This window comes from Akebia trifoliata, chromosome 1 (assembly GCF_017979445.1).
Source record: "Akebia trifoliata isolate Shusen 1 chromosome 1, ASM1797944v1, whole genome shotgun sequence".
In the NCBI taxonomy this organism is placed as follows: Eukaryota; Viridiplantae; Streptophyta; class Magnoliopsida; order Ranunculales; family Lardizabalaceae; genus Akebia; species Akebia trifoliata.
The window spans coordinates 2,526,844-2,542,298 of record NC_141375.1 but is presented as its reverse complement, the minus strand read 5'-3'; the positions used below and the strand labels follow the sequence as shown (position 1 = coordinate 2,542,298).

The 15,455-nt window shown below is 31.6% G+C and overlaps 1 protein-coding gene across 1 annotated transcript; it reads left to right on the top strand.

Annotated features, from left to right (window-relative positions):
* The first annotated feature begins 10,208 nt into the window (after positions 1-10,208).
* On the top strand, positions 10,209-14,202 carry LOC147410358 (serine/threonine-protein kinase RIPK-like). Its single transcript, XM_086434401.1, has 5 exons — positions 10,209-10,769; positions 11,192-11,327; positions 12,660-12,796; positions 13,129-13,252; positions 13,349-14,202. The coding sequence occupies exons 1-5, from the start codon at positions 10,380-10,382 to the stop codon at positions 13,873-13,875; spliced, it is 1,314 nt and encodes a 437-aa protein (XP_086290527.1). The 5' UTR covers positions 10,209-10,379; the 3' UTR covers positions 13,876-14,202.
* Positions 14,203-15,455: the final 1,253 nt, after the last annotated feature.

Genomic DNA, 15,455 nt, shown 5'->3' with positions numbered 1-15,455 from the left:
ATTCAGCTATAAAGGTAAATTCATAAAATTTTCCATCGGATAATCTTTTGATAAAAAAATTATGAAATTTAATGCATGATGGCTGTTGTTGCCAATATAAAAAACCATGGTTGATTCAATGCTTTGTAAAATTCATGGTTATTTTAGTAATTTCCTATTTTATAAATAAAATAAAAAAGGAAAATGGAAAAAAGGAAAAGAAAGAGAGGAACTGGAGAAAACCTTTTAAGTGCTTGATGTTATTTTGTACTTTTCATTTTCTTTTTTATTTGTACAACAATTGAGAATCCTTATAATATAATTTTTTAATATTAAAAAAAAAAAAAAAATGCTACTTGATTCATGGGTTTACTTAGTTCAAATTTGGTTTTGTGATTTGTTGTTCGCCACTCAAGAATGAACTCGGTTTGTAAAAGTAGATAGAGCCGAGGGAATTTGAAGGTCAAGTAATGAATAGGGCAAAAAATAGATTGAAGAAAGCATGTTTTGTAAAGTAAAAACCAAGTTTTTATTATTATTATTATGTATATGTTGAAGATGTGGTATTTGGTCATTTTTCATTAATCTATTAATCAAGACCTACATTAAATGGGCATATTACCAGTTTGAGATTTTAGGGGGGATATCTTAAATATATTATAAATATGTGGAGGGAAAATTTTAAAAATTTAAGTAGAATGGAGTCGTTTGAAAGCCATCAACACTGGATTATATCAAAGATTTAATTTTGCCCCTCACTCTTAAGGATAAAAAGAAACGAACATGACCTATATGAACTAACATTCTAATATCATATTACTCAACCAACTACTCTGAAAGGCCGATTTATTGAAAATCGAGAGAATTATAAACATGAGATGGTCACAGGATTTAACTATGATATGACACATCCTATAGTGGAAGAAAATATACACTCAACATTAGACTCTATAATAATAGTCATTATAACTATCGATAAGGTATACCAATTGTATTTATTTCGAGAGTAAGAATTGTGCATCCTTCAAGTAAACTTGGAAAACCCATACACTATATACATAAGGAACACTTGAAAGCTATCAACTAGTTGAGTTGGTTAAAATTACAAAGTGTTGGAGCCATGACATGAATTCAAAACTCGTCTGCACCTATTTATTAAGAGAATTTCTATTGTCATCCCAATTTTTTCTAATGCGACTCCAAGATGTGTGCTAATTCTCTAATGATTTACATATAAATTTGGGGTGGCGTCAGCAAAAGTTGGCATGACAATAGAATTTCTCATTAATAAATAACCACTGGTCTCGTTTGTCTAGAAAATAATAATAACATATGTAGGTAATAATGATGGGCTAATGCCCTAAAGCAAACTTTTTTTTTTTTTTTTTTTTGTGATATTTAATAAAGACAACTAGCAAGATAATATATTGTACAAAAAATAGTTCAAATATATTTATTGTACACAAACCTTACAAGGCAACACTTGCTTATGCAGCTGTGACGCAAGGCCACATCACGCTCAAATGATGATGGTTCTTCAGGAAAGGCGAAACGTTTTCTATCTTTTAAGAAAAGTTATCATAACAGGTTAAATCATTGACGATATCATAAGAATTCTATACATATATTATAAAAATAATTAAGAAAATGAGCACCAGTTACACATTCAAAACAAGAATGAAATAGTATTTAAAATCTAAACCCAAATTTAAGATCTAATAATAACTAAGTTATATTAGAAATATTTACATTTTTTTATAATAACAAGACCCTCCTCTGGGCACGTGCAGCGCCTGCACGTCACATGTGCTAGGAAAGCGAGGGAATGCCCTCAATCGCAAGTGGCCCCGAGGAAAGATTGCTCATACTGAGCATCGAACACACAATCTACGGACTCTCACCGTTTAATAGTATATATACTTTATCTCAAGGTCTTCTCTTGTTAAATTTATTTTTATTTATTTATTTATTTATAATCTATTGGATTGATTTTGGATCAACCATGTCCTGATCATATTAAAAGCCCATTTAGATACACTTAAAAAAGTATTATTATTATTATTATTATTATTTATTTTTGAAAATTAAATTTTGACTAATCTAAAAAAAAATCTTTTAAAACAGTAAAAGAATCTAAATTTCTTAAAAGGTAAAATGAAAGTATTTTCTATTTTCTAAATGTTGCTTTATTTAATAGTTATTTTCTACTTTATATCTAAATAGTAAATAGAATTTAAATGTAAAAAAATATATAAATTATATTACATATTTTATTATTTATTTATATTTTGTATATTCCTCACAGATTTACTCAAATTCGCATCCGATAGGATTGTAATTGGTAGGGGTGCACATTGGATTGGGTAAATCCGAGATCCGAACCAATCCGAAGCTTTTGGATTGGATTGGTTCGGATTAAACACACACACAGTTTGGGTACGGATCGAAGAAAAAAAATCTGATTAATTTGGTTCGGTTCCGGATTAGGATATAATAGAACCGAACCAATCCGAAAACCGAACCAAGTATATATATATATATATATATATATATTTATTTATTTATTTATATATAATTATTTATATATACTTGGTTCGGTTTTTGGATTGGTTCGGTTCTATTATATCCTAATCCGGAACATATAATTATTTAAAAAATAAAAATTTCAGTTTTTTATTTCTTTCTTCTTCTTCCTTTTAATTTTTTTTATTATTCCAAGGTCCACGTTTAAAAAAAGTCCTACTTGTTATTAAGGTTTGAAGATTGGAGGAGGTAGAATGCTTGGATTGAGGAAGAAGGTATCTATCTTCAATAAGTATGAGAACCGAGAACCGATCCGAACCAATCCGAACCAAGATTGGATTGGATTGGTTCAGTTCTATAGGGTAATTGGATTGGTTCGGTTTCAAATTTGTAGAACCGATCATGTTTGGTTCGGTTCCAATTTTGCCAAAATCCGAATCAATCCGAACCATGTGCACCCCTAGTAATTGGATTAGAGTGATAAAAACCCAGTAAGGATCTAATCCGATCCTTATCATACTGGTTCCAGGTCGACCTGATCCAATCCGGCCCGATCCATTAACAGCACCACTAGTCAAGTCAAGTCAAGTCAGTCAGACGAACCGAACCGCGTCATACTGTTACGTCACACCATTACGCGACACAAATAGGGCTCCAAAAACGAACTATTCTTCTGAAAGATTTCTATAACGCGTCAAGGAAGCAAAATCCGATATTTCTTTCAAGAAAGCGTTGACGCCGTTATCTTTTATTTATTTCCTCCAATGTCCACTTGACTTTCAAGGAGATATGGGCCCACTCACCTACTCCTTGTTTTGACACAAATAACGTTCTATTACTAAGTCTGACGGCTAAAACCTATAGAAGCTTCTTGTAACCTCTAGTATGTATCAGTTAGGCCAAGTAGATCATTTTTAGGTCGAAAGTCAGATATCTTGGAAGATCACAACCGTTGAATCTCTCATTTTTCTAATAAAAAATTGTGATTATTTCACATGTTGCCATTTATATTGATATATTGGTGGGACCCATGGAATACTAGTGGGTCAGCACTGTCTCTTGTGTTCACTATAGGGATCACCCTTATATTTCAAATAATTGGAGAGATTTTCTGCCATTTTTCCACCTACCCTTATGAGATTTGGTGAATATTTAAGATACTTTTTGTTTTCAAACTAATGACACATCCATTATACATGGACCATGGTCTTTTATTAGAGACTTAACCAAAACTAAAAAAAAGTTCAAAATATCCTTTTATCCGATCTTTATATTTTCCCTCGAAAATCCATCTTTTGTGACCTCTTCAATCTTTTGGATTAAAATTTTATCCTAAAATACTACCATCTTTTATCCTTAGATAAAAATTCTATTTATTTTGGATAATTAATTAAATTATGCAAAATAAGATTATTAATGGATGAAATCAAATCTGAAATTCGAGCTGTTATGATATGATGACTTTGGATTTGAATTGAGTATTTGGGTTTAAATAAGGATAGAATTTGGCGAGGTTCTAATTTAAAAATCGATCAGATTCATTTTGGGTCAACCGTGTCCTGATATGATAAAATGTGAGAAAGGATGTAAATTATATTAAATATTTTGTATATCAAAACGGAATTGATATACATATATATGTATATATATATATATATATATATATAGAACGGATTAAGGGACATATGAAAAAACATATGTAAAAACAATGTAACATTAATAAATTTTCAAAATATGGGTTAGAAATTTCGGATTGAGTTGATTTTTTGTAAGGATGATCTCTATGATGAGAAGATCATCTGAAGAAAAAAAAAAATCAGTCCAATCTGAAACTTCTAACCCCATCAAAAGTGATTTAGAATGTGGACAGTCGATTTTTTTTATTATCAATTTTTACCAATAATTTGTAAATCACTTGTGATGTATTGAGAAATTTCAAATTGAGCTGATTTTTTGTGAGGTTGATCTTCTCATCATAGTGACCATTCTCATAAAAAATCAACTCAATCCAAAACTTCTAACCCATATTTTAAAAAACCATTGTTTTTACATATGTCCCATGAACTACCCCCATATATATATATATAGACCACATACGATTGTTAACAAATTGGATTTAGATCCTATTGTTAAGTTTCAATAAAAAGATTTAATCCCATTCTGTCCCAATCCCTTTATAGCTCTAATCCAAAGAACAAGTACTGATCGAGTAATCCAAATCAAGACTGAACATGAGGACACATTAAAAAAAAAAAAAAAAAGAGGATCGAACACAATAAATTTTTAAATAAAAAAAATCAAGACTTTTAAGAAAAGATTGAAAATGAGGGTATTTCAATCATTTTCTAGATAACCTCTCATAGAAGACCATGATCTATGGGGGTATGTCTTCATTTTGAAAACATTTACCTCTCAAAATGATCACCAAAATCCAAAGGGGTATATGTCTGTCTAAATTCCACAAAATTTTAATATTATTTGTACCTTAAAACGAGAGGACAAAATCAAGTTCTAGAAGCTATCTTCCTCCAATGTTTCCACTTTTTTGTAATCTTCTTAAAAGTCCTCTGACACACAAGATTACAAATATCAAAAGTACTTTAAAATGACCCATTTACCCTCAGTGGATTACATTTGGAAACAGCTGGAAAATGTAATGGGAATGTAATCTAATTGTTCACAACTGTGCCAAACATCCAGATAGGCTGATTCAATGATTCTACCCATATTTGCTCACTAACCTTATTTTCCAATGTTTCATTGACCTTTAATTGCAAATTAAGTGAAAATAATATATTTTTTTAAAATTAATTTTATTTAGATTATTTTAATAAAAGTGAGTAATAAATTTTTTTTTTTTGAAACAAACATAATAGAAGGGTCTTCGATAAAAAAAAGAAACAAAAATTTGAAGATTAGGATTACTAGTGTTTCTTACCATTACTTTGGATATGAGCGATTTTTTTAAACCTATTGTATTGGTTCAATATTAACAATCCGACAAAATTTAATAAATTATGTATTTAAAAAAAAATATTTTGTGTATGAAAACTTTTCATTGATCCAATCCAATTCAATTAGAACCCAATCCAATTATTATCAGATAAGATTTGAATCTTAATATTGAGATTTAATAAAAAAAAAAAACGCTCCTGAAAATCATTTCCTTAAGGGCTAGAAAACGAATTCCCCATAATCCTTGGTAAATTCTATTTTCTTAAATTTTTAAAAAAAAATTTCACAGATCCAAAAATACATTTTCTTGAGAAAATGATTTTTCCACCAAGAAAATAATAGAAACTCGGTGAATCATAAACAAAATAATTATATTTTAATCCAATATATGTTACTTAACGAGTTTCTAAGATAAAGTTGTTTGGCTGAAAATGACGTTTCTCTAACGGGACAAACACAAGAAACTACTCTGAAACAACATTTTGGCTGATTAGTTTACAAAAGTGGGCCATTATTACAGCATTTTAAAGAAAATTTCCAAAAACAATCCAACACGTCTCAGTGCTCTTTGTCATCCTCAAAGTCAAGGGTTCACATAATTTTTCTTTGGGTAGTTTAAACATACACCTCCACATTTTGATGAATATTTGAGATGTCCCTACATTTCAAAACTAATGACATACATACACCTTTGACCTTGTTTTCTCTAATAGACTAATGGAAAATGACCTAAACACCCTCATTTTCAATGAACTAAAAATTTCTTGATTTTTCTTTCTAAATTAACCAGTCAACTTCAACCTCTTGGGAAAAATCTTTCACCCTCATCTTCTACACCCCTCTTTTTTTTCTAGAAAGCTTAAACTTTTAAACCTCAAGAATAAAAAATGAATTTTGGAGAAATAGAAGATTGTGAATTTTTTTTTGAAAGAAACAAAGGTTTTCTACATAATTTAAAAATAAAGTATTTATCATAATTTATCATAAGAGATTGGAGAGCTTGAACAAAACATGTATTCGGGAGAAAAAAATCAGGTATTTTTTAGGTTATGAGATGAAGATGAGAGTATTTAAGTCATTTTCATTAGGGTATAAGAGAAGACCGAGGTCAAGGAGGCATGTCCTCAGTTTGAAAAAACTGGTTATTTCAAATACCATCTAAATACAGGGGTCTACATCTAAATCACCTTTTTCTTCTTGTCTCTTTCTATGCGAATAATTATGAGTGCACGCGGTCTTACGAGGCTGACGTGGTAAGAGTATAGAACCGTACATCTTTTTTCGTGTGTATCTTAATGAAAATGATCTATGGTTCATTGTACTTGTCACGTCAACCGCGTATCCAACTACATTCCATGACCATGTGCAGTCATCATGACTTAAAAAAAAAAAAAAAATACACTTTTCCTGTGCTTTTGATAAGCAGCCGTGTCATTTTCTCTTAAAATACTTTATTAATACTCTAAGTGAAGGTTTTGATATTGTAAGATAATTTTTTTTGTTACCAAAATATATTAAATATATTGCAAAGCAATGGTTTGGATCTAATATGGATGTTTGAAACTACCGTCTAGTTGTGTATTCGAAATTAGGTGACCTCTTGATTTATTATGTTAAAATTTTTTTGTGGGATTGGGACGTGTAATCTTCGGGATTAGCTTACACCGGATGTGGGATTTTCGATGTTATGAAAAAAAGGAAAAGAAAGATAAACTAATAAGTAACAATAGATGTCGATACCCAATATGAGTATATAAAATGTGAAAGAAGCTCATATTTGATGAATCAAGGTGTCAATTTTTTCATTATCAATTTTGTTTTTGATGGATCAAAACCGTCAAATTAATAAAAGATGGGAGAAATTTGATGTCTTTAAGTTGTTAAATATGGGGAACATAAATAATTTCAACATCCTTAACTATCAAAATTTGATTTTTAAAATTCGTAAGTCTTGGCCTATCAAAATTTCTTGTCTAATTTTTTAGTTTTCACGTAGTAGTGCAATACTCCTCGAAGCCACTCACGAGGGCATACCCTCACTTGGCGCGTGTGATGTGCAGGTATTGCACGTTCCTTGGGGGGAGGGACCCACATGCCTTTGTCCAAGTCCTAGCTCATCCACTCTCACTAGTCGGATGTAAGTTCAGATTATATATATATATATATATATATATATATATATATATATATATATATATATATATATATATATATATATATATATATGGGTCCCGTTCAGCACCCTAAGCTTTACCACACACTTTAACAAACGTGTTTTGTCTTACATGGGTTAGAAGTTTTGGAATGGGCTGATTTGGTGAGGATGATCTCTATGGTGAGGAGATCATCCTCACCAAAAATCAGCTCATTCCAAAACTTCTAACCCCATCAAAAATGATTTACAAAAAATGGACGGTCCACAATTTTTCAACGTGTAAACATGGGGCTAAACATTTCAGAATGGGTTGATTTTGGGGAGGATGATCTATAATCATAGTGATTATCCCCACCAAAAATCAGCCCATTCCAAAACTTCTAACCCATGTAGGACAAAAAACGTTTGTTAAAGTGTGTGGTAAAACTTAGGGTGCTGAACATTTCCCTATATATATATATATATATGTAAAATCAATGGTTCTTCAAATATATGAGTTAGAAGTTTCGGATTGAGCTGATATTTTGTGAGGATGATCTCAATGATGAGAATATCATCCTCACAATAAATCAGTTCAATTTGAAATTTCTAAATCTATCAAAAGTGGTTTAAAAATTATTAATAAAAAATCGACGATCCACATTCTACATCACTTTTGATGGGGTTAGAAATTTTAGATTTGACTGATTTTTTTTTAGGATGATCTTCTCATCATACACATTATTCTCACAAAAATTCAGCTCAATCCAAAACTTCTAACACACACACACACACACATATAAATAAATAAAAGGTCTTGTGGTCACTTTTTTCAAAGATTTTAGTATTACTTGAACTGCACCTTTGTTGCAAAATTAGGTAGCCTCTACCATTTCAAGCAATAAATATATAATAATAATAATAATAATAATAATAATAATTATTATTATTATTATTCATGGTTGAAAATATCACAGCCCATATATATATATATATATATATGGGAAATGTTCAGCACCCTAAGTTTTACCACACACTTTAACAAACGTTTTTTGTCCTACATGGGTTAGAAGTTTTGGAATGGGCTGATTTTTGGTGAGAATGATCTCTATGATTAGAAGATCATCCTCCCCAAAAATCAGCCCATTAATGTTTAGCCCCATGTTTACACGTTGAAAAATTGTGGACCGTCCATTTTTTGTAAACCATTTTTGATGGGGTTAGAAGTTTTGGAATGAGCTGATTTTTGGTGAGGATGATCTCCTCATCATTGAGATCATCCTCACAAAATATCAGCTCAATCCGAAACTTCTAACTCATATATTTGAAGAACCATTGATTTTACATATATATGGGTCCCGTTCAGCACCCTAAACTTTATCACACACTTTAACAAACGTGTTTTGTCCTACATGGGTTAGAAGTTTTGGAATAAGCTGATTTTTGGTGAGGATGATCTCTATGGTGAGGAGATCATCCTCACCAAAAATCAGTTCATTCCAAAACTTTTGACCCCATCAAAAATGGTTTACAAAAAATGGACGGTCCACGATTTTTCAATGTGTAAATATGGGGTTAAACATTTCGGAATGGGCTGATTTTTGGGGAGGATGATCTTCTAATCATAGAGATCCTCCTCACCAAAAATCAGCCAATTCCAAAACTTTTAATCCATGTAGGACAAAAAACGTTTGTTAAAGTGTGTGGTAAAACTTAGGGTGCTGAACATTTCCCTATATATATATATATATATATATATATATATATATATATATATATATATATTAAATTGAAGCTGCACATTTTCATATTATAAAAGATAAAGAAAATGAATAGGCCTGCAAGTCTCTCCCTTGGAAGCTATCATTCCCCTCTCAATAAATTTAATATTTATTCATAGAATTGACTTGACTCATTAACAGCCGCGTAGAATATTAACATATAGTTGCAAGCAATGTTAATTTAAATCCCATCATCAAATTATGTTAATTTTTCATCCATTGAAAAGTTGATGAGATTGTATTATTTGAAATATTTTCAGACATGGAAACATTCAATGTTTATTTTGGATTAATTTTCTACTAACTACTAAGTCAACTCAACTCGTGAGAATTCAACCTAAAAATTCGATAGAACCAACTTACCAAGTCCACTAAACCAATCATGGATTAATCAACTCATTAGCTTGATCAAGATTGCTTAAAAATGTACCAAGTCTAATTAAATTATTATTTCTTATCGAGAGCAAAGAACGAATACTATTATTTATTTTAAATTATTAAATTTATAATTTAATATAATTTTATTTCACTCATTTGAGTCATCAACTTGAGTTGAGTGGGTTTTTTTGAGTTTATATTTAAAATCACATGATTAATATAGGGAATTACTATTGCCACACCAACTATCTGCATAATTCTTTGATGGTTTACATAGGAATTGATGTGGCATTAACAAAAATTGGTGTGGCAATTATATCTATCTTAATGTATCTTTGATTTCTTTGACAAGTATAAATGTGCAAAATTAAGATTAGAAGAAATTAATTCTCATATTCGCACACCAAACCTAACTCCTCTCTCTCTCTCTTATATATGCCTTTGTGATTGAATTTTGGGATCTCAACCTTCTTTTAAAGTCTTTCACACCATAACCTACCACGCCTTCTTCTATCCTCGTTTTCTCTTCTTCCATTATATATAAAAGTAATAGACATCTTAAAATTTTCAACAACAATCCCTTCTTCATCACAAATACCCGACTTGTTTCTAGAGTTATCATCAAATACATGAAGATGACGGTAAAGAAGATCACATGGAAATCTCTTCTCCCGAGATGTTACAAAGCTGAGAACTCATCATCCCAACCTAAGAAACATGTCTCGAAACAAACTTCTTTTCAAAGAATATCGCTCTCCGACGTTAGCCATCCGAGCTCTCAATTATCGATCGAAGATATATCGAGTTCTCTTGTTGGTTCCAACCTTCATATCTTTACGCTATCCGAGCTGAGAACGATAACCCAGAGTTTCTCTTCGGCTAATTTTATCGGTGAAGGTGGGTTCGGTCCGGTTCACAAAGGTTTCATAGATGACAAGATGCGGTTCGGGTTGAAGGCTCAACCGGTGGCCGTTAAGCTCTTGGATTTGGAAGGTTTACAAGGGCATAGGGAGTGGCTGGTGAGAATTTACTAAAATGCCCCTTAAATTCTTTTTGTTATGGAATAGAATGACCAGTTGCTGAGATTAGATGAAATACAAAGATTTCCTACCAATCAGTTCCTGTTTTCTTGTGATACATTTCATTACCAATCCCGAGGAATAGCTCAATCATATGTTTCAATCATTTAATGTTGTTATGAGATATTGATAAATTTTCGTCTCTCAAATTTATATTTTTAAAGGGTTTTTGTAATAATTAAGTTCTCTCTCTCTGTCTTAAATTTTTTTCCAAGATGTGTAAAAACTGGTGTGAATTTACCAAAATGCCCTTAAGTTTTGTTGGGCAATTTTGCCCATATTAATTACACTTTTGCAAATTTTATATTCTAAAATGGTATTTGTGATTTTTAATTCTCACTTTATTTTTTCCAATTTTACAGGCAGAAGTTATCTTTCTTGGGCAATTGAGTCATCCCCATCTTGTGAAATTGATTGGATACTGCTGTGAGGATGAACATAGGCTCCTTGTTTATGAATACATGCCACGTGGCAGCTTAGAGAATCATCTCTTTCGAAGTATGTTTGCTACTCCTCTTAATGATTTGCTATTTCTAAATAATCTCTGAAGTATTAAATTTTTATTTTTATAGATTTGGTTCAAAGGCTAATTTGGTCATTTGTGTTCTCTAAATTATTTACAAAACTTTATGAAATTAGCAAAGTTAAACTTCATAGGTGTATTTTTGAGAAATTAAAACTTGTCATTTCAAAATTATGGCTTTTTTTTTTTTTTTTTGGGGATAAAAAATATTTACAATGATTCATGAAATTAAAAAAATATATATATAAAAGATTTCATTAGGGGCATTTTTGAAAATTTAGAAATGCAATTTCTTAATTTCGGACTTTTCTACTTAATACAAGTTTCCTAGTGATAAATGTTGGGAATCCCTAGGAATCTTCTTCTTATCTCAACCATCAGTTTAACGCCATAATTTTCCTAGGCGTGGAAGACTTGAACCCTCGACCTCAAAAAGACTGCAATTTCGGATAAGGTCTCTACTTTTAAAGTCCAAACCACGTTTCAAGTGACCAATTCTCATCAAGAGAGAAAAAAAAATGTGTTATTTATATATTATTAAAATATTCCTATAAGCCCCACATGTTCTCATCCATCCTGACCATCAATTCTTGATGATGGTGATCATCGTCATCAAAGTCATCTATATATCCCAAATATTTTGGCTAAACTACTCATGTTCCTTCTTTTTATTTTATACGAAACCACATCTTTTGTTATTGAAAGATACGGTCGTAACGATAACAATCTTTAGCACCTAACCACCACGTAGAACAAGTCAATTTGATGAGGTTCGGCCGATGGACAACACAACATGACATCATCGATATTGCAATAATTGATTACTAAGAAGGGTAAATTATAATTTCGTGACCAACTGTAAACTAATTTACAATTCTAACTCACTGTTCATTTTAATTACCAAGACCTGATTGTGCAAAATCCAAGGTTTTTCAAGTGACGAAATCGCAAGTTTAAAGTGACAAACTCATTAAAAGTAACGAAACCTGTAACTTACGAGATTGTCACCTTCAAACCTACGATATTGTTATTGTTCATGTTTTGGTAATTAAAATGAACTGTGAGATGGAATTGTAAATTCATCAAAAGTTGGTCACGTTTTCATAAAAAATAAATAAAATTAAAGAAACCCAACTTATGAATTCAAACAGTTTTATTCATTATTATTTTTTTAAATATTGGACTTTGCTTAAGATAGTGAAATGGATGATTAAGTTTTGTTTAACTAACTCCAAGTATTTGTGACAATTAGGTTTTGTTGTTGTTAAATATTAGAGGAATTTTTTCTAATTTCTTTATGCATGCAGAGTATGGTGCTTGCTTGCCATGGTCTGCGAGAATGAAAATTGCGCTAGGAGCGGCGAAGGGCCTTGCGTTCCTCCACGAAGCAGAAAAACCCGTAATATATCGGGATTTCAAGGCTTCAAACATCCTATTAGACTCGGTAAGCTTCAATCATCTTCCTACCTTTATCGAAAAATTTAGTAAAACATCATAATTATTGAATGATATTGTCGATCTTTTTGAGCAATATTGACCATTTGATCAAAATGCATGACTTAATCAGCCAAAAAAAAGAGAAAAAAGTACCCTATCTATGTGAATAGAAAAACACCTTTAGTAACCAAATATCCATAAAAGCTGTTTTTCTTCAAACGCCCCCACAGCTTTCTTGCAAACATAATTGTTATAAGAAGTGATTCAAATAGAAGCACTTTTTTTAAACGTGGAACAACACCAAATTAGTCCTGAGTTTTCTTCCATTTTCTTTTACAGGATTACACTGCAAAACTATCAGATTTTGGGCTAGCAAAGGATGGTCCAGAAGGAGATGACACACATGTATCGACTCGTGTCATGGGTACACAAGGCTACGCTGCCCCGGAATACGTCATGACGGGTAATTTAGCCCATTCTAACACCAAATTTATTCATTTATCCAAATAATAATCTTGTACAAACTGATCTAAATTGCGAATGTTTGCACTAATTTCAGGTCATTTAACAGCAATGAGTGACGTGTACAGCTTCGGAGTAGTCCTATTGGAACTAATAACGGGAAGGCGGTCAATGGATAAATCCCGTCCAAGCAGAGATCAGAGCCTTGTAGATTGGGCAAGACCTAAATTGAACGATATTCGGAAGCTCGACCAAATAATGGACCCACGCCTTGAAGGTCAGTTCTCTACTAAGGGGGCTCGTAAGGCAGCTGCATTGGCTTACCAATGCTTGAACCATAACCCTAAGCCTAGGCCCACAATGAGCACTGTGGTCAAGACTTTGGAGCCTCTCCAAGACTTTGACGACATACCCGTTGAGCCCTTCGTATATGTAGTTCCAACTGAAAATAGTAAAGGAAGTGGTGAAACAAAGGAGGAGTTGAAGAAAGAGAACGAACGCCACCATCATCACCATGGACATAGGCATCGGGTACGATCAGCAGTCCATTCCGATACATCCCTTACCAAGAATTTGAGAAATGGTTTGAATTCTCCGAATCAACGACGAGCAAATGGGGCATAGGAATGTTAAGACAATTGTAAATCACACTGTACATAAAGATTTTCCAATGCCAGTTTGTAGAATGAACATGGTTGTGTGTGCATGGGCTTTTTTAGATTGAATGAATGGAGGAAGATACATTTGTGAGAAGCCCATAACACAATTATGAGGATATGTTGGTCATTTAAGGAAATTCTTTTAAATGCTTCAATGGGTTTTCAATTGAAAATGGTGTATTATTACAAAGTTTCAAGTTCCAATGTGCAAACTAATTAGAATGAGAATTATAATATAAGGCAATGTTGAAGCCATCGTATGGCTGAAAAACGTTTTATTTTATTTTATTAATTTGTTGTCTACGTGCTGATAAGTTCGAATTATATATTTACGAGTTTCATTATCAATGTCGATATCAGAATTAGAACTCATACACAATTTGAAAAAAATTCATATTTGACGGCCCAAGGTCGTTGAATTTTATAAAATTCGAAGGACCAAGGTGTCAAACATTTTTTTCAACGGACTGACACAATCAAATTAATGAACTATGAGAGAAATTTGATGGCTTTAATCTGTCGAATTGGGGAACATAAAATTTTCAAAGGCCTAGGGCTGTCAAAATTCAATTTCTAAAATTTGTGGACCTTGGAGTTTTTACGTAGTGATAAGAACTATAAATAATGAATATAGAAAGTTATAGTTCTCGATTTATTAATACTCAAACTAGAATCGACCCATTGATTTGAGACCCCTAAAGAATAAGTGTGATATTTCCAAATATTGCACCTAAGCGAGGTGGTCGAGCTATCAAATCATATGTTGTGTCAAGTTATATAATTTTTTTCAGACCAGTGAGATGTCATAAACAAACACTATAAATATAATACCACCTGAATGGTAGTTAGATGGATATGGAATTATTGGCACATAGAGAATACAATTGCTTATATTTATACTATGTTTTAAATTAAATTACATCATCATCCATGCCTTGACTTAAATAATAGGGTTGGAGTATATATTTAGGGGAAAATATAGAAATAGGCGCATACGATTTCTTACCCCCCCCATTTGACACATGCCCCCATACGGCTCATGACATGGCATGAACTTGAACCATAGATTTTTTTTTTTAGTATCAGGATACACAATTATACATCCCCATAAATATGTGCAGCTGTGTATCTCAAGGAAAAGAATCTATGGTTCTAGCATTTGCTACGTCAAGGAGTGTGTGTCAAAGAGGGACGTCAGAAAATCATTAATCTTACGGTTATTTTACTAAATTTAATATGGAACCATTGTTTTGAATGATCTTTGCATTTGAAGTTCACAAGAAGGGAATAAAAACAAAATCACAAGATAACCCTTTTGGTTAATATACATAAATACCAAAATGGGTATATGCCATTTTTGATAAATATTAAAAAAAAAAATTGTCTGAGCAGATAATTTCTCCAAAATACTCCCCTGTATCTGTGTAATATATACCTCATATTCAACTCAAACATTGGTTATAATAAGAGAATTTTATCTTACTTTAGTAGTTTTTAATTTAAATGAGAATATATTTTCTTATAATTTAGCCAGAAAATGAACAG

What these genes read in the sequence shown, in the direction of transcription:
- LOC147410358 (XM_086434401.1), top strand. Translation starts at nt 10,380, where the DNA reads ATGAAGATGACGGTAAAGAAGATCACATGGAAATCTCTTCTCCCGAGA. An exon ending in AGAGAATCATCTCTTTCGAA is followed by an intron (nt 11,328 to 12,659) that starts GTATGTTTGCTA and finishes TTATGCATGCAG; the next exon opens with AGTATGGTGCTTGCTTGCCA. An exon ending in CCCGGAATACGTCATGACGG is followed by an intron (nt 13,253 to 13,348) that starts GTAATTTAGCCC and finishes CACTAATTTCAG; the next exon opens with GTCATTTAACAGCAATGAGT.